The 23236-nt window shown below is 42.7% G+C and overlaps 1 protein-coding gene across 1 annotated transcript in view; it reads right to left on the bottom strand.

Annotated features, from left to right (window-relative positions):
- Positions 1-15785, bottom strand: part of Cfdp1 (craniofacial development protein 1) — an 85717-nt gene extending 69932 nt beyond the window's left edge. Inside the window, exons 1-5 of the mRNA XM_048355111.1 lie at positions 15591-15785; positions 14298-14415; positions 10957-11182; positions 10300-10427; positions 2180-2299 (exon numbers count right to left, since the gene is read on the bottom strand). Of these exons, the coding sequence (XP_048211068.1) occupies positions 2180-2299; positions 10300-10427; positions 10957-11182; positions 14298-14415; positions 15591-15654 (656 nt within the window). The 5' untranslated portion in view covers positions 15655-15785. The remainder of the gene's footprint in view (positions 1-2179; positions 2300-10299; positions 10428-10956; positions 11183-14297; positions 14416-15590) is intronic.
- Positions 15786-23236: the final 7451 nt, after the last annotated feature.

The raw sequence follows: 23236 nt of genomic DNA, 5'->3' as shown, positions 1-23236 counted from the left end.
CAAGAAAACAAGTCAGTAAAAGATATTTTGCTGCATTAATTTTCTTTTGACCTAATAAAGATTATTCCTATAAATTCTTCCCTTGAAAAGATTTCCCATACCCACCATATGGAGTCTGCAGCAGATTCTAAAGTTTGCACTGGAAGAACAAGTCCACCCTGATACTCAGAATGGCTGAATTCCTCCTGGCCTGCTTTTTCCCAAGCATAATTTTAACAATCAGACTAACCTTGAAGGTCAGAAATTTAAGTTCATGATACAGGATGCATTGTATCACAAATAAATGTATTCTCTCTCTTTTTGCCAGTCCTGGGGGCTTGAACTATGGAACAAGGGTGTTGTCCCCAAGCCTCTTTGTGCTCAAGGCTAGCGTTCTACCATTTGAACCACAGTGCCACTTCTGGCTTTTTCTGTTTATGGTTTATGTAGTACTGAGAAATCTAACCCAGGGCTTCCTACATGCTAGACAAGGACTCTACCTCTAAGCCACATTCCCAGCCCCCAGTCTCATTTTTATCTATAATTCTAAAGACTGTGACTCAGGCACTTGGAAGTCATTGATCATTGCAGCTTTTCACGAACTTGATTTGGGTTAGATTTCACTTTACCCCCTTATAAGGGAATAAGCAGTAATTAATTTGCCAAAAAACATTTCACAACATTCAACTAGAATAGGCTCCAGGAACAGCTTCTGATCAGGCTCTCCAGATTCCTTCTGTGCCCTACTCCTTGTTGTTCTCTACTTAGGGAACTGCCTTGTATGCATAACCTGAGAAAGGCTCTCAAACTTTTGTCAGGCTTGTCTCAGTCCTATTGTTTTTTTTTTTTTTCCAGTCCAGTACCTTGGACTCAGGGCCTGAGCACTGTCCCTGGCTTCTTTTTGCTCAAGGCCAGCACTCTGCCACTTGAGCCACAGCGCCACTTCTGGCCATTTTCTGTATATGTGGTGCTGGGGAATCGAACCCAGGGCCTCATGTATATGAGGCAGGCACTCTTGCCACTAGGCCATATCCCCAGCCCTCAGTCCTATTCTTAATTAAGCCTTGCCACACATCCCTGTCCTTGCTGGACCAGCACAGCCCAGTTTTAGCAGGAATTCTGCTAAGTCTATTTATTTATTTTATTTTATTTTTTTGCCAGTCCTGGGGCTTGGACTCAGGGGCTGAGCACTGTCCTGGCTTCTTTTTGCTCAAGGCTAGCACTCTACCACTTGAGACACGGCGCCAGCACCACCTCTGGCTGTTTTCTATATATGTGGTGCTGGGGAATAGAACCCAGGGCTTCCTGTATACAAGATGAGCTCTCTTGCCACTGGGCCATATTCCCAGCCCCTGCTAAGTCAATTTAGAGATAATGCCAATGTTGATATCTAATCACCCAAGCCTGCCTCAAGAAGAGTTTGAGTTCAGCCTCAGCAAGAAAGCAAAGCTAATTTCAAAGTCTTCAGTTCCCATTTCCTGTAGGAAATGTTTCTCTTTCTTCCCTTTCTTCCCCCGCCACCTGCTTTACCAGTTTAAATAAACAGAGTCCCGGGGCTTGAACTCAGGGCTTGGCCACTGTCCCTGAGCTTCTTTTGCTCAAGGATAGCACTCTACCACTTGAGCCACCGCTCCACTTCCAGCTTCTCTGGAGGTAAGAGTCTCACAGACTTTCTGCCCAAGCTGGCTTTGAATTACAATCCTCAGATCTCAGCCTCCTGAGAAGCTAGGATTATAGGTGTGAGCCCAACTTTTTGTTGTTTTAAGATCACAAGGATATGATTAAATATTCTAGTCAAATGTTCCTTCAAGTTCTAATTGCTGAGGACATAGCTCAGTAATAGAGTGCTTGTCATCCATAACATCTTAGGTTTGACTCTCAATACCAAGGAGAGGGGCGATTTGACAAACTGCTGATAATGCAATTCAAAAATTATTTTTAGATACAAAATTTACAAGTTCAACTTTGCAGTGAGCACTAAAAACTAGGGCTTCTGTAAAGCTGGCATTAAGAAAGCAAGTAATTTTTGTTGTAACTTCCTTCTTGGTAAATACTTTAGGAAAGTCAAAGCAGCAGTAATAATTCTCTTTAATTTTCTCTCTTGGTAAAGAAAACTAAGAGTCCTTAAACAAGCAGGTCCTTTGGAAAACAGCTTTCCCAACTGTCAAGTACACGGGGATCTGAGTCTCAAAATACTCACCCTGATCCAGCAGGGAGTGATGGCACAGCTGAAGGGACATTAGCCTGTGGCTTTTCTTTCTCATTCTGCTTCAAGAAGGATTTGGCTTCTTTAGATGTAGCATCCACTTCCTTAGTCACCCTGTTTCAAGGAAAGAAACATCAAATTTACAAGAGGAATAAAGAGAAGCAAAAATCTGGGCTAGGGATATAGCCTAGTGGCAAGAGTGCCTGCCTCGGATACACGAGGCCCTAGGTTCGATTCCCCAGCACCACATATACAGAAAACGGCCAGAAGCGGCGCTGTGGCTCAAGTGGCAGAGTGCTAGCCTTGAGCGGGAAGAAGCCAGGGACAGTGCTCAGGCCCTGAGTCCAAGGCCCAGGACTGGCCAAAAAAAAAAAAAAAAAAAAAATCTAAGAAAAGGGAAGATAACTAGTGTCATTTCAAATTTGAAAAACTGCCCTCAATAAACCTGAATTATATGGATCAAATAAGGATACCTACGGTGACTGAAATTTCAGATAAATGTAAGAGAATTATCTAATGCCTCCTATGGCTTGTCAGTCCAAAAAAACAAAACCAAAAACAAAAACCACAAGGAATGTTATTTGAGTTCTGTCAGTAAGAGGGTCCAAAATTATGGTCATGGTATAGTAAGTATTGAACCAACTTATCCAATCAAAGATTGACCAAGAATGACTAGTACATCCTTTAAGTTACACCTCTGAGGGAATGCGAGTTTCTGTTTATTCACCTTCTAGGTGGATCTTGCAGCCGCATTTAGTACTATGTATCAAATACATATATGTCACAAAGCCAAGGTTAAGCCTTCATCCAAACAGATCAGCCACCAAGTGGCAGAGTGAGCAAAGAGAAGCCATGGACAGTGCTCAGGCCCTGAGTCCAAGGCCCAGGACTGGCAAATAAATAAATAAATAAAAATAATTTACCTTGGCACTGTACAATTCAAAATTTGGGGCTGGGGATATGGCCTAGTGGCAAGAGTGCTCGCCTCATATACATGAAGCCCTGGGTTCGATTCCCCAGCACCACATATACAGAAAATGGCCAGAAGTGGCACTGTGGCTCAAGTGGCAGAGTGCTAGCCTTGAGCAAAAGGAAGCCAGGGACAGTGCTCAGCCAGTCCAAGGCCCAGGACTGGCCAAAAAAAAAAATAAAAATCTCAAACAGATCAGCCACATCCCAGATACTCAGATGTACATGAACAGGAAATAAATGCTTTTGTTGGTTGCATGTTGCTGAGTCGGGGATGGTTTGTTGGCATTACTGTAGCAACAGCTGGCTGACATTATTTACATTCATGAGTTTGAAAAGTGAAATCTTGGGAGTTAACCTGCTATTCAAGACTACATGGAGATTAAGCAACAATGCTGGAGAGAATCCTGCAACAGATTAATACTTTCCAAAACTTGCTGTCACAAATTTCCCATCCAACATCCTCTTCCAAATCCTTAACATGACCCATTGTGGAAGGGGCCTCTGTGCTGCCTCCACCAAGTTATTCAGAACTCAAGTCACCATACAAGAAGGTGGAGGAAGAACAGATTCAACATCATTAAGAACTAGAAGAAGCTTCCATTTACACATGCTTTTTCTCTACTCTCCCTATCAAATACCCTATTAAATGATAGTAAACAAATTTAAAAACTGAAACTATACAAAGATATCAAGAAATCTAATAGAAAAGACTTCAATCAAATTTTTAGGAAATAGAAAGCAAATAGAAAAAGTCATTATCTTTGGTTTGCAACACAGAATCCTAGAAAGATTTTTTTAAACGGCTGGAGGTGTGGCTCAAGTGGTAGACTGCTTGCTTAGCAAATGCAAGGCCTTGAGTTCAATCCCCAATACTACTTAAAAAAAAAAAAAAAAGCTGGGTGCCAGTGGCTCACACCTACAATCCCAACTACTCAAGAGGCTGAGATCTGAGGGTTGTGGTTCAATGCCAGCTCAGGCACGAAAGTCTGAGTCTCTTATCTGCAAGTAAGCACCAAAAAGCCAGAAGTGGAGCTGTGAGAAATGGTAGTGCACTAGCCTTGAAAAAATCAAAGAATGTCAGCAGCACAGATCCCTTGCCTCAAAACACCACCTGTCATTCCCACCACAGCAGAATCTATTACCCTTTCAAGAAATAAAAACTACCAAAGCTCTATATCACAAAGAATAGGACTGTGATCTGACCCTCACAACAGGGGAACTAAGTGAAGATCTCTTCACTCTTTACTTGCCAGAGAATGCTTGAAGCCTGGGCATTCCAGAGGGCAGTTACAAGATGGAGTGCGACCCAGTCCTACTGGACTTTTCAGCAGCAATATACACTATATTGTGCTATGCTGAGGTGTTCAGCTTGTTACCCAAGCATGGTATACTCCATTACATTGATTCAACTACTATGTAATTCAGACAAAAATAAAACAAGAGAGAAGCTACCAACAATAAAAAATTTCCAGAACTGGGTGTGTCTCAATGTTAGTGGAGAAGCCTGAAGCCCTGAATTCCATCTTTCCCCCTAAAATAAATAAGGAAATTTTTCTAAAGTGAAGGATGAGCTTCTATAAACAGAACTACAGAGCTAGAAACAGTGGTTCATGTCTGTAATTTCAACTACTTGGGAGGAACTTTGGGAGGATGGAGAGTTCAAGGCTAGCTGGGCAAAGTTATCAAGACCCAGTCTTTTTTTTTTTTTTTTTTCCCAATCCTGAGGCTTGAACTCAGGGCCTGAGCTCTGTCCCTGACTATCTCTGTGCTCAAGACTTAAACCACAGGAATACTTCTGGCTTCTTCAGAGGACTTTTTGTTGGAGGTAAGGGACTCTCGGACTTTCCTGCCCACGCTGGCTCTGAACTGTGGTTCTCAGATCTCAGCCTTCTGGGTAGCTAGTATTACAGGTGTGAGCCACTGGCACTAGCTCTTATTTTATATTTAAGACTAGGTATTGGGGCTGAGGATATGGCCTAGTGGCAAGAGTGCTTGCCTCATATACATGAGGCCCTGGGTTCAATTCCCCAGCACCACATACACAGAAAATGGCCAGAAGTGGCACTGTGGCTCGAGTGGCAGAGTGCTAGCCTTGAGCAAAAAAAAAAAAAAAAAAAAGAAGCCAGGGACAGTGCTCAGCCCCTGAGTCCAAGCCCCAGGACTGGCAAAAAAAACAACAAAAAAGCTAGGTATTGCCGGGGACATGGTTCAAGTGGTAGAGTACTTACATAGTATGAAAGAGGAACATGCTAGCACTGCAACCACCATCAACCCTCAATAAAGTCACAGAATACTCAGGAACAAAAATTTTAAAAATGCACATCAAGATAGACCACTGTGACATTTCAGAATGTCAGCTCAATGTATTAGAAAGAAACATAGCCTTTACGTAGCGCATGCTTCATTTCGTTGTTTTCTGGGTTTACTACTTGCATTAGCTACTTGGATAAATATTTTAGGAGCAACTACCGTGATCCTGGCTCTGTGTAGACACTGAAGACACAAAGAAATGTGACAGGACTTCTGCTTTAAGCTCACAGCCCAGCAGAACAATCATGAAAGCAAGACATGACAATTCATTAAATATATTAAGTACCACAGAGGAGGCATGCAGAAAGTATAACTAGTGGAGATAATTCTCTCAATTTCTAGTGCCAGAGTCTTGCCCACAATTCACTAGAAAACATAATACATAAACTTTCCTTTGTTAGTTGTAGACCTTGAACTCAGGGCCTGATGGTTAATTGGGGATAAAGAGTCTCATGGATTTTTCCTGCCCGAGTTGGCTTTGAACTATGATCCTCAGCCTCCTGAATTGTTAGGATTACAGGAGTGGGCCACTAGTGCTTTTTTCAGGACTTTTTTTTTTTTTTTTTTTTTTTTTTTGGCCAGTCCTGGGCCTTGGACTCAGGGCCTGAGCACTGTCCCTGGCTTCTTCCCGCTCAAGGCTAGCACTCTGCCACTTGAGCCACAGCGCCGCTTCTGGCCGTTTTCTGTATATGTGGTGCTGGGGAATCGAACCTAGGGCCTCGTGTATCCGAGGCAGGCACTCTTGCCACTAGGCTATATCCCCAGCCCCTTTTTTCAGGACTTTTGATAACTGAAGTAAACATTAGATTATTCTTTAGATTGGGAATATTAGAACCCTACTTAAAACAAAAATAAAAGATTAGCCTACGAAAGCATTCTCAAGTAGAATAGCTAAGTCATAGACCATTTCAAAAGAGACAAAAGGGAACCCTGACAGGAAAAAGCTCCTTTTTTTGGGGGGGGGGGGCCAATGGGGCTTGAACGAGGGGCTTGGGTGCTGTCCCTGAGGTTTTTGCTCAATGCTAGCACTCTACCATTTTAGCCAAAGTGCCACTTCTGGTTTTCTGGTGGTTAATTAGAGATAAGAGTCTTACAATTTTCCTGCCCAGGCTGGCTTTGAACTAGTTTCCTGTATAGTTAGGATTACAGCTATGGGCCACCAATGCCCACTGGAAAAGCCTTATTGTTACCAGTAATTAATTCAAGTATTCTCAGCAGAAATTCCATTTTAAATTCATTTTCACTTACTCAGTATTTCCTGAAAAGTCCTCATTTGGGCAGAAACTTTCCATGACTGGCCTTTTCCAAAAGGTGAATCATTTAGGACAGTCTGAGCTAGTTGGCTCAGCTGATTATAGGGTAAGGACAGATAAAAATACTATTTTCCCTATTTCCCAAGGTTAATAAACTATGAAACACCAAAAATAAAAAACTCAACAATCAGGGGCTGGGAATATAGCCCAGTGGTAGAGTGCTTGTCTCGTATACATGAAGCCCTGGGTTTGATTTCTCAGCATCACATATACAGAAAAAGCCAGAAGTGGCGCTGTGGCTCCAGTGGTAGAGTGCTAGCCTTGAGCAAAAAGAAGCCAGGGACAGTGCTCAGACCCTCAGTCCAAGCCCCAGGACTGGCCAAAAACAAAACAAAACAAAAAACAAAACAGCTCAACAATCAAAACATCATTAGAAAAACTAAGACTAGTTTTGTGCTACCATTACATTGTGCTTACAAGTACAAATTCTTCCCAGCGATTACTAGTTTTCTCACATTTCTTAAAAATGTAGTAATGTTCATAATGATACAAAGACAAAAAGAAAAAGTAGAATAATGATATCAAGAGGTAAAAAGAGCCAGGCATCAGTGGCTCACACCCCTAGCTACTCAGAAGGCTGAGATCTAAGGATCACAGTTCAAAGCCAGACTGGGCAGTAAGTCCCCATGAGACCCTCATCTCCAATCAACCACTCAAAAACCAAACCAGAGGGCTGGGGATATAGCCTAGTGGCAAGAGTGCCTGCCTCGGATACACGAGGCCCTAGGTTCGATTCCCCAGCACCACATATACAGAAAACGGCCAGAAGTGGCGCTGTGGCTCAAGTGGCAGAGTGCTAGCCTTGAGCGGGAAGAAGCCTGGGACAGTGCTCAGGCCCTGAGTCCAAGGCCCAGGACTGGCCAAAAAAAAAAAAAAAAAAAAAAAAAACCAAACCAGAAGTGGAGCTATGGCTCAAGGTGTTGCTAACCTTTAGCAAAAGAGAACCCATGGACAGCACTTAGGCCCTGAGTTTAAGACCATGACCAAGCGCAGAGAGAGAGAGAGCGAGAGAGAGAGAGAAGATATGTTTAAATCTAGACACCAAATTTATGTCTAGGCTGTTAATTAAAATTCAAATCTCCCAAGTTCCCTCAAGAGAGTTACTTATAACAACCAAAGTTAAATATAAATAAGGTTTAAAAAAACCTACCAACATACCAAGTATTAATAGAGTTTCCATCCTCTTTAGGGAAAGGGAATTAAAGAATACTTTTTTGGGCTGGGATGCAGCTCAGTGGCAAAGTACTTGCTTAGCAAGTATAACATCCTGGGTTTGATCCCCAGTACCAAAAAGGTAAAGCAATTAAAATAAAAAGGATACTTTCTCTTGTCTTCCTATGTATGGCTTCTTAGCTATAATAAGCACATATTACTTTCAGGAATAAAAAAAAGTCCTTCAATACTCATTTGTTTCCTTTTTGATAGATTTGGTACTGCCCTCTTCTGACAAATTGTGGAAATGGCCAACTGCTTGAATACTCCACCAATATTGAAATTTACTGCATGCTTAAAAAAAAAAAAAATCAAGAAGTAAATGTGTGGGGCTGGGGATATAGCCTAGTGGCAAGAGTGCCTGCCTTGGATACACGAGGCCCTAGGTTCGATTCCCCAGCACCACATATACAGAAAACGGCCAGAAGCGGCGCTGTGGCTCAAGTGGCAGAGTGCTAGCCTTGAGCGGGAAGAAGCCAGGGACAGTGCTCAGGCCCTGAGTCCAAGGCCCAGGACTGGCCAAAAAAAAAAAAAAAAAAAAAAAGAAGTAAATGTGTGGCATGTAAGTATTTGATTTGCATCAGCCATAAATTTTAATTTGATCAGCTTATTCCCAGCATTTTTGAGCCCTCTATGCAGACTACTGATGAAGTTATAAGTAATTTTTCCCTGGATATTCTATATACCACATGGGAAATTATCTAGGCTAAGGCAGAATTAACCTGTACATTTATTAATCTATATGTCTAGTACAGTACATTATAATAATTACTATTATTTTGCCAGGCCTGGGGCTTGAACTCTTAAAAAACAAAATGTAGAATTTAATATTGGATTGGATCTTAGCCAAATTAAGTGAAGAGGACATCATTGAGATAATTGGGGGAAATTTTTAACAGAATCATAAATAATGCTACTCAAAGTTTGGCCTGCAAAACTACATGTTAGTGAAAAAAAATGAGAAAAAAAGAAAGAGCAAAAAAGTCCACCTCTTTTGGTCTAAGACAAAATGTTTGGAAACTGGAAACACATAGAAATCTTGACGATGTCATAATATTAAGACATGTTTCACTGTTGTAATTACTTTCAACATGCCATGTGAAACCGTAGCTTCTATTGGTGATGATACTCTTGTATCCCCTTCCTGTGGTTGTACCTGCACTATCACTATATCTTATCTGAGTACACTGGAAACAGTGTATACCGGTACTAGAACTAGGAAACTGAAAGGGAATACCAAAGTCGAGAGACACAGGATAAAAAGACAAATGACTACAAAAGCAATACTTGCAAAAATGTTTGGTGTAAACCAACTGAACAACTCATGGCGGGAGAGAGAAAGGGGGAGGGGGAAGTGAGGGAGGAGGTAACAGTACAAGAAATGTATCCAATGCCTAACTTATGAAACTGTAACCTCTCTGTATATCACTTTGACAATAAATAAGAAAAAAAGAAAGACATGACCAGCAGAATCACTGCCTCAGAATCAAACTTTCAGGTGAGTCACATGATAGAAACCATGTATCAGCCACCCGCAGTAAGGACAAATTACATAGGTACAGTATTTTAAGTGTTATTTTGTCAAAAACCCCCAAACGTAACAAAATATAAGCATTCACCTTTGTAAGGTGTTACTTTTATAATCATTTTGTTCAAGTGTGACTTTTTTTTTTCTTTGCCAGTCCTGGGGCTTGAACTCAGGGCCTGAGCACTGTCCCTGGCTTCCTTTTGCTCAAGGCTAATACTCTGCCACTTGAGCCACAGCGCCACTTCTGGCCGTTTTCTATATATGTGGTGTTGAGGAATCGAACCCAGGGCTTCATGTATAGGAGGTGAGCCACTTTACCATTAGGCCAAATTCCCAGCCCAAGTGTGATTTTTTTTTTTTAAATTTACAGTTAAGTGAATAAATTCCAAGCATATGGCTTTTAACTTAAAACAGCCAGTAGGTTAAACTGGTCAAGACCTTATGCCTCTACTGTTTTTCTAAATCATAGTAAACAAACCTCAAACCCATTTAGATAACATTAAGAAAATAATATTGGAGCCAAATTTTTCTCCTAGAATTTTCAATTGTTACCTGATTTTAGAGGTCTCATGGGGCTATTTCATTTTCTTTAGAATAAAGACATCCAAAGTCACAAAACATGCAATGAGCAAGTAGAAATAATTTTTTTTCTCAGATAATAAAACTTTTCCAAAATATTAAGATGTGTTAAAATGAAGAAAGGTGCTAACATTAGGAAGCTGCTCATTTTTAAAAGCATTAGTTTTACTGGCTTCATTAGTATGTAAAGGTCCTCTTACCTCACTTCCTCACCAGCAAAGTCAAACACCTTAGTGATTTTAACTTTTTCAGTTTCTTTAGGTTTCTCTAGATCATCTGTTTTTACCAACACTTTACTTGAACTTGTCTCTTCACTCTCTTCTCCTGTCTATGAAAAGATAAAGAAATCCAATCAATTACAACAAAGTGTAAACTTAGCCCCAACAAAAAGTCTGTTTCTGGCTATAAGATTCAAATCTCGGGGAGGGAAGGTGGAAGAAAAATGAGGGAGAGGTAACAAGTTTGACAAGAAATGTACTCACTGCCTTATGTATGTAACGGTAACCCCTTTGTACATCACCTTGACAATAAAATTAAATTTAAAAAAAGATTCAAGGGGCTGGGGATATGGCCTAGTGGCAAAAATGCTTGCCTCGTATACATGAGGCCCTGGGTTCGATTCCCCAGCACCACATATACAGAAAACGGCCAGAAGTAGAGCTGTGGCTCAAGTGGCAGAGTGCTAGCCTTGAGCAAAAAGAAGCCAGGGACAGTGCTCAGGCCCTGAGTCCAAGCCCCAGGACTGGCAAAAAAAAAAAAAAAAAAAGATTCAAATCTCAGTTTGCAAATTAAAAAGGAGGAAATGAAATTCTAAAAACTTAGGATATTTCCGGAGAGATATTCATCTCTAAACTTACCTTAACCTGTGTAGTTGGGGATGCTTTTGATTTTGGCCCCACATCGTTGAGGAAGCTGGCCCACAGCTCATCCTCTTTCTTCTTCCTTGCAACCTCTGATCCAATGCCTTTTTCTTGCTCTTCTCCATCTTCTTCCTCGCTACTAGTTCCTCCAGATTCTGCCCTGGTATCCTCCTCTTCCTCTTCCTCCTCCTCTTCTAACAAGAGACCACTTTGTTTCCTTTTCCTAATCACCAACAGTCACCAGGAAGAAAGACAAGACACACATGCAAAATTATTTTTATCCCTTGCATACCTGAAAAAAGATGCATCTAGGGCTACTAATAATAAGTGGGGGAGCAAGGAAAGGAACCTGAAATTTGTAAAAATAAAGAGTTTTTACTGTCTGCATTTCCACCAATCACTTAAATCATACCAAAATGGTGTGTAAGTCTAAGAAAACACACAAATCACTTCATAGCACTAATCTGTTCAGAAAGATTATTCTAAGAATATGTATATGCCAAATGCACACATGTATATGTGTATATATGTGTGTACACACACACACACGTATTTTTTTTTACTTTTTCAACCTCCTCCATTTGAAGAATAAATTCTATTGGGAAGAGCATCAAGTTCCTTTCTGTTATTTTCTCCAGAAGCTCACAGGAGAAAAAAATACAATACTCTGTACCACCTTGTAAAGAAATCAAAGTTAGAATAAGAAAAACTTACAGGTAAGAGTACTAGGCCCAAGATGTATGAGTATATTGCATCATATAGTATTTTGTCCTTTAGTGGTGATCTAATATCTAAAGTTCTTTTACTCCTTTTCATAAGCTGCTTTAGTACTCAGGAAGACAAAAATAATATGTTCTTATATGAGTTAAAAATTAATCAGAAGCCAGGCACTGGTGGCTCACTCCTGTAATCCTAGCTACTAAGGGGGCTGAGATCTGAGGATAGTGGCTTGAATCCAGCTCAGGCAGAAAAGTCCACTTGAAACTCTTATCTCCAATTAACCATTCAAAAACTGGAAAAAAAAAATGCTATGGCTCATATGGTAGAGCGCTAGCCTTGAGCACAAAGAGGCTCAGGGATAGCACCTAGGCCCTGAGTTCAAGCCCCACAACTAACAAAAAAATCAGAGTGACATTGCCCCCCCCCAAAGGAAATATACATATTACCTGATTTATGTAACTGCAATCCCTCTGTACATCATCTTTACATTAAATTTTTTAATTCAATCAGAATTTTCCTAACTTTGGTGGCAGTATAACACCAGATATATGCTATTTTTTTTTAAAATTAGAATTTCCTGATTCCTCAGCTATCTTGGGCTAAGGTTTGCATTTGCAGCAATGTTGCCTCTCTAGCATTTTAGGAGGCCTCCTCACACTTTCAGTGTAAATACATGGTCTTGTTGATTTGTCTGTCACCTGTTCTGCATCCTGGCTCCAGGTCAGAGATAAGCCCCTGTAGTTAATAATCTACAACCTCAAACAATATGGCATGAAAAACACCACATTATCAACTCTTTTGGTGGAATAATGGACTTTTCCAGATTTTAAATTTGTCGTAAGGTGACTTTTAAGGAAATAAATCTGGAATGAGAAGGTGGCTTAGTAGTAGAGCATGAAGCCCTGGGTTTGATTCCTCAGTACCACAAAAACAAAAAAAGCCTGAAGTGGAGCTATGGCTCAAGTGTTAGAGCACTAGCCTTGAGCAAAAGAAGCCCAGGCCCTGAGTTCAAGCCTGAGGACTGGTGAAAAAAGGAAAGAAAATTGGGGCTGGAAATATGGCCTAGTGGCAAGAGTGCTTGCCTCGTATACATGAGGCCCAGGGTTCGATTCCTCAGCGCCATGTATATAGAAAAAGCCAGAAGGGGCACTGTGGCTCAAGTGGTAGAGTGCTAGCCTTGAGCAAAAAGAAGCCAGGGACAGTGCTCAGGCCCCGAGTTCAAGCCCCAGGACTGGAAAAAAAAAAAAAGGAAAGAAATAAAATTGCCAGGTACTGATGGCTCATGTCTGTAATCCTAGCGCTTCAGGAAACTGAGATCTGAGGATGGTGGTAAGAAGCTAGTCTGGGTAACAAAGTCCATGAGACTCTTAGATCGAAGTAGCCACCAGAAAATCTGAAGTGGAGCTGTGGCTCAAAGTGGTAGAGCATCAGCCTTGAGCAAAAAAAAAGCTAAGGGACAGTGCCCAGGCCCCGAGTTCAAGCCCAAAGATTAAAAAAGAGAAAGAGAAAAACCTTGCAATTCTTAGTTTAAAAAAGTAACTACATATGACTTCAGATCAGATAATCTTTACATCTATGAATCTGACTTACAGACTCATACATGTATACAAAGACATATACAAAGAACATTCACTACAGTCTTCTTTTACCTCGTTTATGAGGTAAAATGCTGAGGTTCAATGCTCCTCAATAAGGAAATGCTTAAGTAAGGTCTAGTTATACGAAGCACACTTTGTAGTCACTGAGAAAAACGAGATATGTGTAAATGTACTGCCATTGTACCATCCTAGGTTGTAAACTAAGAGAAGAAACAATATTCCAGGCAGGTATGGTAGCACAGACCCAGCTACTCAAGAGGTTAAGGACAGAGGATCACAAGTGTTCAAGCCCAACCTGGACAACACAGCAAAGAGAAACCACATGTAGAGCATGCTATCATTTGTACTTTTTAAACAAAGAGGACAGAGAATATACATGTACATGTTATACATGCACAGAGTGTCCAATAACAGAGTGGTTGGCAAGGCATTAAGTGCTAGGGACTGCTCAAGAACAGGGCATTCTTTTCTTTTGCCAGTCTTGGGGCCTGGGCACTGTCACTGAGCTCCTTTGCTCAAGGCTAGTACTCTACCACTGGAGCCACAGAGCTACTTCTGGCCTTTTGTTTATGTGGTACTGAGGAATCAGCTTTCAAGCAATAGAGCTTTAATTTGGGCACCTTTTTACCTATTGTATTTTTAAATGAAAAGCTAGAAATCTGGTCGGGCTCAGTGACTCACACGTGTAATCCTAGCTACTCAGGAGGCTGAGATCAAGGACAGTTCAAAGCCAGCTTAAGCAGGAAAGATGGATCTGTGGCTCAAATGGTGAAGCACTAACCTTACACACAAAAGTTCCAAGACAGCACCCAAGCCGGGAGTATCAAGCCCCAGGACTGGTACAAAAAATAAAAACAAAGCTTGCTTAAATTTGCCAAAGACCACCATGAATTTAAAACATTGGCAAATGTTTCCCTCAAAGAAGGAAAGGTTAGAGACCTGGACAATTTGTTTAAAAAGCAGAAAGCAAAACCAAACTCTATCATCCAAGCACTCTAAAGGCCTCAAGGGCAGCATCACCTGGCTGGAATGCTCTGAGCCTTCCTTTTTGTCCCTTTGGTTTTCTGGGTCTGTTCTTCACCATCCACTTCATCTTCCTTCACTAATTCATTTACATCATCTTCACTATACTCCCCACCTGGAATCATATAATAATGTGGTCAGATAGAAATAAAAGTCCTCACATAAAGACATTTGCTTTGTTGAAAGGGGGAGGGGGAGGACTGAGGGGAAGAGGGATATGAACAATAATAATTACTAATGAAAATAGCTCCTCACTAGCAAGGCACCCTTGGCTCATGAATGTAATGCTAGCTGCTCAGGAGGCTGAGATAGAGGTTCAAAGCCAGCCCCAGGAGAAAAGCCCATGAGACTTTTTCTCCAGTTAACAAGTAAAAAGCTGAAAGTGGAGTTGTGGCTCAAATGGTAGCCTGTCAGTCTTGAATGGAAAAAGACAAGGGAGTTCAAGACCCAGTACGAACACATAAAAAGTAGTTTTCCACGTAGACAAGATAGAATTTATCCAGAAGCGGATGGACTGAAGGAACAGGAACAACTGGGGTGGGCTGTTTTTCACCCAAGTGACCGTGTGAGTAAAAAGTTTTAAGGACAGCGGCAAGACCAGGCGCCTGTAATTCTAGCAACTGGGGAGGCAAAGACCTGAGGCTCGTAGGTCAAAGCCAACCCAGGGAAAAGCTCCAACAAAAAGCCAGGAGTGGAGCTGTGGTTCAAGTTAGCAGAGCTTTAGCCTTGAGCCAAAAAGACCTGGGGGCAGCGCCCACGCCCGGAGTTCGTTGAACTCACAAGACAAAAAGGGAGGGGAAAAGTTCTGAGAAGACGGCGGGGCGCGGACCCCGTGAAGAGGCAGAATACAACCGAGTGGAACTTTCTGCCCCGGTGGGCGCGGGCGGTGGGCGGCCCTACGCCGGACGAGGCGGTGGCGGGGCCTGGCACGACCTGAAAACAAGCCCCCGGGCCCGCTGGCTTCGGGGAGCCTCGGGGAGCGGCGGGGCCGTCGGGGCGCCCGGACGGCGTCCCCGGAGACGCGGCGCTCACGTGCCGGTTCCCGCCCTCCGAGAGGGGGCGGAGGCCCGGGCGGGCCCTCGGGGAACCGCCGCGCGGGCCGGCCCGCGCACGCCTCGGGCCCGGGCGGCCGGGAGGAGGTGACACGGGTCGGGGCGCGGAGCCCACCGGCCTCGGGGCCCCGGCGGCGGCGGCGGAGCCGGCCCGGACTGGGAAATGGGGGGCACAGGGCGCCTCACGTGAGGCGCGGGGCGGGACCATCCACCGCTCGCCTCAGGCCGAGTCGCTCACCCGACGGCACGTAGTCTTCGTCTTCTTCCGAGGTGGAGAAGTCTTCGGAGTCGAATTCCTCCATGTTGTTGCAGCTCGGGGTCGCGCAACCCACCAGGACCCGGGCGGCCTCCCCCACCTGGAAAGCTCTAGGGAGGGACCATAGAGCCCGGGCGGCGACTGCTCGGGCGACCCCGGAGGCGTGTGCACATGCGCACAGAGTGCCACGTGGTCAAAACACGCCACTTCCGGCCACCATCGGTGGGCCCAAGCCGGAGCCCGGACACTCCCGAGCGCTGTGCATGCTGGGACTTGTAGTCCGCAGCCTGACCTCACTACGTTGACCCAATAAATAAGCTTAAATAAAACTACCTGTCCGTGGAAGTACAGTTGGCTCGTGGCTCTTGTGTTTTCAAGCTCTCTGAGTAGCTAACTTTTAACTTTATAGTCCTCAAGTTGATAGTCATTGCTTTCTGGGCTCATGCCTGGCTGGGCTTGCACAGAGAATGGAAACTTTGCAGATCCCAGCTGCGCTTCAAGGGGAGGATGAAGCTTCGCCCTCTCGGTTCAGCATTCCTGCAGTGAAGAAGTGGCCTTTCCGCTGACTTTTCAGTGCCGCTTTTCCGCTCCATTTTTTTGTGGGTGATTTTGCTGTCTAAAATGGCCCTTACGCTTGCTGCTCTGCCCTCCCTGGAGCTCCCTAAGCACAGGATTACAGGCCTGAGCCACCAGGGTCTCACTTGAGAGACTGGCTTATTTTAACAAGGATACTGACATATGATGCAAATGGCCTCTAGAGGTCCTGGCTTTAAATCATTCCAAGACTATGTAACCTTGTATTGTGTGCCAATGCCAAGGGCGACTTTAAGCGCAAACACTTTATGTTGCACAGAGCCTACAATTCACTAGCACTTAGAGAGAAAAACGCAAACCATATGTCAGCCCATTGTTGGTAGAACAAAAAAGCATGGGGCAGAAATCTTGCTTTTAAAGTTGTACTAATTTTTCACTAATTCTCTCTATCCATTGCCATTAAGAACTGGAATATGCACAGTCCAATGTAGAAGGGTTTAATTTTGTTTTTGTTAGTCTCCAAACACTGTATTTCTCAACTAACCATTTGATTGGGGCATAATAAAAGCTTTCAAGGCATATCACACAAGAAAGCCTTACACAAAGGCCTTGGAAGACCCTCCAGGCCCACAAGGACACCACAATAATGAACCATTGGTAATCACTATATGCAATGTTACCAATTGCATTGGAACAACATCAAGTCAAACTGTTAGAAAAATGTTTGGGGGGCTGGGAATATGGCCTAGTGGCAAGAGTGCTTGCCTCCTACACATGAAGCTCTCTGTTCGATTCCCCAGCACCACATATATGGAAAATGGCCAGAAGCGGCGCTGTGGCTCAAGTGGCAGAGTGCTAGCCTTGAGCAGGAAGAAGCCAGGGATGGTGCTCAGGCCCTGAGTCCAAGGCCCAGGACTGGCCAAAAAAAAAAAAAAAGAAAGAAAAATGTTTGGCTAGGATGTGTGTAAAGTCACAGTACATATAAGGAACAGTGCCAATAAAACCTAATGCATGGCTAATCACTGGAGGCTTTTAGGGCAATGAAGGAAGAAGATGTGGAGGAGTTTTTGGCAGACAAGGCAGCAGAACCCACCAAATGAAGACCTAAAGATGAGAAGGCAAAGCAAGGTGTAGGAGTCAGCTATGAGGAGGGCAAAGAGAGCCTGACTCCCAAAATTGTCCCTTTCAAAGCAGCCAAAACAATGGGCTGGAATTCTGCCCTGCAATGTATTTTTAATGACATGGAAGAGTGTGACCCTATGCTTGGTCACAACCTCAAATTTAAGCCCCTCAACCACCACCTCATTTGCCCTTTATGAGGAGATGCTTAAAAACATGAAGCAGAAAGCCAAGCAAGCTGGTGCATTTTTTCAATCCCATTCCATCAACAAGTGGAGACAGCCAACCTTTTTTTTTTTTTTTGCCAGTCCTGGGCCTTGGACTCTGGGCCTGAGCACTGTCCCTGGCTTCTTTTTGCTCAAGGCTAGCACTCTGCCACTTGAGCCACAGCGCCACTTCTGGCCATTTTCTATATATGTGGTGCTGGGGAATCGAACCCAGGGCTTCAGGTATACGAGGCAAGTGCTCTTGCCACTAGGCCGTATTCCCAGCCCCGACAGCCAAACTTTTAAGGAAGAACTGCCTGCCAGATATCCATGTGCTGCTACCTTTTCCCTCTTCTGCAGAATGCCACCCACCTCTTGCCGGGTCTTCAAGGGCCAAAGTTGAGTCAAACCACACTGTGCATTGCTCCATCACATCCTGCAGTTCCCTCAACAGGAAGCACTTCATATTTCTAAACGGTCTGGCTTTTGGTCAGTTCTAGGGCTTGAATTCAAGGCCTGGGCACTGTCCCTGAGCTCTTTTGCTCAAGGCTAGCACTTTACCACTTAGAGCCACACTCCACTTCTGCTTTTTGAGTGGTTAATTGGCTAAGAGTCTTACAAGGACTCGTCTGGCCAGGCTGGCTTTGAACTGTGATCCTCAGAACTCAGCCTACTGAGTAGCTAGAATTACAGGTGTGAGCAACCAGCAGCTTCTAAACATTTTAAATGCTAAATTCCCTTTATTTTTCATAACTTAATTTGTATTACTGTGCAATGTTTACAGTACTGTATCTTTACTGTCATAATTGTACAGTGTGATACTATTTACTGTATTATGTGGACATAAATTTTTATCTCAAATACTACATATATAAAATATATATATACACATAGTCAGTTGTGGGGCTTTAACTCAAAGTCTGGGCATTCTCCCTGAGACTCTTTGTGCTCAAATCTAGAGCTTTACCACTTGAGCTACAGTGCCACTTCCAGTTTGTGAGTGGAGATGAGTCTCACAGGGATTTTTCTGCCAGGGCTGGCTTTGAACCACAAGCCTCAGATCTCAACCACCTGAATAGCTAGGATTACAAGCATGAGCTACTAGTGCCTGACTTTTTTTGGGGGGGGGGGGATACCAATTTTGGGGCTTGAACTCAGGGCCTAGGTACTATCCTTTAGCTTTTTCTGTTTTACCACTTCAGCCACAGCTTCACTTATGGCTTGCTGCTGGTTAGCTGGAAATGGGTCTAACAGACTTTCCTGTTTGGGCGGGCTTTGAATCATGATCCTCAGCACTTGATCTCCTGAGTAGGTAGGATTATAGGTATGAACCACTGGCACCCTTAATTGTGTATGGTAACTAAGTTTGTTTGTTTTAACAAGTCCTAGGGTTTGGGACTCAGAGCCTGAGCACTGTCCCTGGTTTCTTTTTGCTCAAGAGTAGCACTCTACCTCTTGAGCCACAGCACCATTTCTGGCTTTTTCTCTTTATGTGGTGCTGAAGAATCAAACCCAGGGCTTCACATATAGGAGGCAAGTACTCTACCACGAAGCCACATTCCCAGTCCAAGGTATCTTTTGAGCTGTGTGTGTGTGTGTGTGTGTGTGTGTGTGTGTGTGTGCGCGTGCGCGTGCGCCATGGGGCTTGAACTCAAGAGTCTAGGCACTGTCCCTGAGTATTTGTTTTTTTTTTTTTTGCCAGTCCTAGGCCGTGAACTCAGGGCCTGAGCACTGTCCCTGGCTTCTTTTTTGCTCAAGGCTAGCACTCTGCCACTTGAGCCACAGCGCCACTTCTGGCCATTTTCTGTATATGTGGTGCTGAGGAATCGAACCCAGGGACTCACGTATACGAGGCAAGCACTCTTGCCACTAGGCCATATTCCCAGCCCCCCCTGAGTGTTTTTGTTCTTCTCAAGGTTAGAACTCTACCATTTGCGCTACAATACCACTTCTGGCTTTTTCATGGTTAGTAAGAGTCTTACAGGCTTTCCTGCCAGGGCTGGCATCCAATTTTGGTCCTCAAATCAGCCTCCTCAATAGCTAGAAGTACAGGTGTGAGCCACTGGTGCCCAGTGAAGTAAACTGTGTTTGAAAAGAAACATACCTTTACAGATCAAGTGACAAAGGGTTGTCGCAAGCTTATAGGAACCTAGCCTACAAGCAAAGCTTCACTATTGGAAGTTTCTTACTATAGAAATGTCACTAACACACAATAATACAGACTCATACCCACGCTTCTTTATGGCCCACAAAGTGGAGTGGATGAATCAAGTTCACATTCAAGCATAATTACATCTTTGAGTAAGAACTGTTCTATAACTTAGAAAAAAGTTGACATAAAATACAGTGAAACATATATATGATTTTTTTTAATGCAAAACTAGCCAGGCACCAGTCGCTCATGCCTATAATCATAGCTACTCAGAAGGCTGAGATCTGAGGATCGCAGTTAGAAGCCAGCCCAGGCCAAAAAACCCTACTAGACTCTAATCTCCAATTAACCACTCAAAAGCCAGGAGTGGAGCTGTGGCTCAAAATGGTAGAGAGCTAGCCTTGAGCAAAAGAGCTCAGGGGCAGTGCTCTGAGTTCAAGCCCCATGACCAACCAACCAACAAACAAAAAAAGCAAAACTGATCAACTTTATTACAAAAGATAAACTTTTTGGCTACTGAAAAAGAAATGCAATCTCAACTCACAGAATTTAAAGTAAATCTTTATTGATAAACATTTACATTAGAATTAGAAATGTCAGTAGAAAAATAAAGTTTAAATAATTTCCTATTGTACAAAGATTTGATCGTTTTGACTGTAGCCCTCAGTGAAATCATCTAATTTAAAAAAGTTAAGCTGATTTTGGTCACAACCAGCTTCACAGAATGCACAAACAAAGAAATGCAACTTCACAAACTTCTGTATGTGGATTGCTAATGGCACCAGGGCGTCACATTCCAGGAAACAGCTCCATAGGGAAGGTTGGCATGTTCCGTAGTGTGATAAGAACTTAGCGCAAACCAGAAATGGTCAGAAAGGACACCGGAATCAAAAGGCAACATATGAGTAATTAAAAATGAGAAGGGGTGCAAGGAAGGATGTGAAGTTAGCTACTCCCATCAGCTGCTTCTCACCAGTTGAAACATTTCCCAAGTGGTTATCTTGATGCGTTTTAGCAGACATCGGCAAATACACATAGCACAGGGACATTCTGCTCTTGCATATGAATTTTTTTAAGTTCTCACCAAATGCTTTCACCCCAAACGCCTATTAAAGAACCAATAGGGTTGAGTTTTGATTTTTTTAAAAAATTTTCTGGGGACTGCCTCCCTTTCTCAGCATTTACAGAAAGTAATTTACAGAAATGATGGCCACATACATCTCTAAGAGACTCAATTGTTGGTGAAAATACTCAAAATTCTCAAAAAATGTTATCAGGTAGAATGTTCAACATGAATGCCAACATTCTGTCTTTTGAGCAGCCACCTGCAAATAAGTCTGTAGTTGAGACCAGAGACAGAAAGAAAGGAGACAGAGGGAAAAAAAAATAACAAAGTGGAATACATTCTTTGTTATCATTCAAAGCTTCTCCCTGAAAACAGTTTAATCTATATAAATTTTATGTACATTTATTCAAAAGAGAATTTTCACAAACTGGAACAAATAAAACATTCAATAATTTGGAGATACATTTTATATTTGAAGTGTTTTAAAAGAGCAGATAAAGTATATCAAACAAGAAACAGACAAAAATAAGGATCTTTCAAAATGTCCTAACTTTTTCATTTTGGCTCCAAATAAAAATAGCATTTTTATCATGGGTCGATATGTTCAAAAGTTAGGATTCAGGGGAACAGTCCCCTAACTACTGGCCCATAGGTTTACTTTGTGAAAGGATACCCTAAATAACGTTTTAAGTGAAACCTCTAATACGATGCATCATCTAAAAGAGATAATCAAAATCATCCAGCATAAGCGAAGTTTCTTAAAGTGAAGGGAGGTTTTTTCCCTCCCTCCCTTCCTTCCTTCCTTTCTTCCTCCCTCCCTTCATTGTGTGTGTGTGTGCGAGCTAGCACTGGGGCTTGAACTCAGGGCCTGGGTGTTGCATAGTAGCATCTTTGCTCCAGACTGGTGCTCGCACTTGATCCACAGCTCCACTTTCAGCTTTTTGGTGGTCATTTGGAGATAAGAGTCTCACAGACTTTTCTGCCCAGGCCAGCTTTGAGCCATAATCCTCTGATCTCAGCCTCCAGAGGTGCTAGGATTACAGACATGGTTTGAAGGGATATTTTCTAAAAACCACATCTCTTTGAACTAAAAACTGAAATCTTTAAAAATTTGTTGGAAGAAAGGTGAGCTTCCCATTGAGAAATCTGAAAAGGCATTTAAATGTACTCACAATTTTCCTCCTACTTTGATATATGTCACTCTAATTTTGATAAGTGACAAGACAAATTCATCCTCCTGACCGTTCTAATCAGAAGCCACAGGTTTTAAATAAATTCCCATGCATTTGAGCTCATAGACTGGGGCCTTTCATCTCACAATGAAAGCCCTCCTTTAAGATGACAGAGTTGGGGGCTGGGAAAATGGCCTAGTGGTAGAGTGCTTACCTCTGGGTTCGATTCCCCAGCAACACATATATAGGAAAAGCAAGAAGTGGAGCTGTGGCTTAAGAGCTAGAGTGCTAGCCTTGAGCAGAAAGAGTCCCAAGCCCCAGGACTGGCAAAAAAAAAAAAAAAAAAAAAAAAAAAGAAAGAAAGAAAGAAAGAAAGAAAGAAAGAAAGAAAGAAAGAAAGAAAAGAAAAGAAAAGATGACAGAGTTATTCTCATAGTCCCTTCCTGTGGTTTTACCCCTGCTATCACTGTATCTGATCTTAGTACTCTGGATACTGTATATACATGTATTAGAACTAGGGAAGGGAAAAGGAATACCAAAATCAAGAGACAAAGGATAAAAAGACAAACCATTCCAAAAGCAATACTTACAAAACCATTTGGTGTAAACAACTGTACAACCATGGGGGAGAGAGGGAAAGGGGGAAAGGGGGAGGGGGGAAAATGAGGGAGGAGGTAACAAGTTGGATAAGAAATGTACTCACTGCCTTACATATGAAGCTGTAACCCCTCTGTACTTTGACAATAAAGAAAAAAAAAAGATGACAGAGTTGTTATCTGGAAGCTATTTTGAAAACAGAAGACAACAACTTTGTGCCCTGTATTAAACAGTTTAGGTGGTAAAAGTTACTTAATTTTTTTGCAGTTGTTTCCCTTTTGAAGGTCACAGTTTTCAGGCCTTTCAATGAAAAACAAGCTTGGCAGCAGAATAAAAGTTAAAACAGCTAACAACTGAGTTGAAAAAATCTCAAAAATTAAATATCCCGAACGAAAAACTTTGACTTCTCTTTAAGGCTAAAAATTCTCTTGACTAGAAGTTGAAAGGGGCAGGGCGCAGGTGTCCCTGGAAAAGCAACTTCAGGCACTTTCTGGGAGGTGATGCTCCAATACTGCAAAGTGGGCTGTGGGGACGTGCTAGGTAAACACATTGCAACCCCCAAGTCCTCAACACCAACCCTCATTTCAGCCACACTTCCTCAATCCCTCAGAAAAACTATCATGGCATGTTGGAAGTATATTCGTGCCTCAATGCCCAAAGGGTAAGGCTAGGGCTGGGAAGATGGCCTAGTGGTAAAATGCTCGCCTCCTATACATGAAGCCCTGGGTTCGATTCCTCAGCACCACATATATAGATAAAAGCCAGAAGTGGCGCTGTGGCTC

Source organism: Perognathus longimembris, chromosome 10 (assembly GCF_023159225.1).
Source record: "Perognathus longimembris pacificus isolate PPM17 chromosome 10, ASM2315922v1, whole genome shotgun sequence".
In the NCBI taxonomy this organism is placed as follows: Eukaryota; Metazoa; Chordata; class Mammalia; order Rodentia; family Heteromyidae; genus Perognathus; species Perognathus longimembris.
The sequence above is the reverse complement of the archived record's forward strand: the minus strand, read 5'-3'. Positions and strand labels throughout refer to the sequence as shown.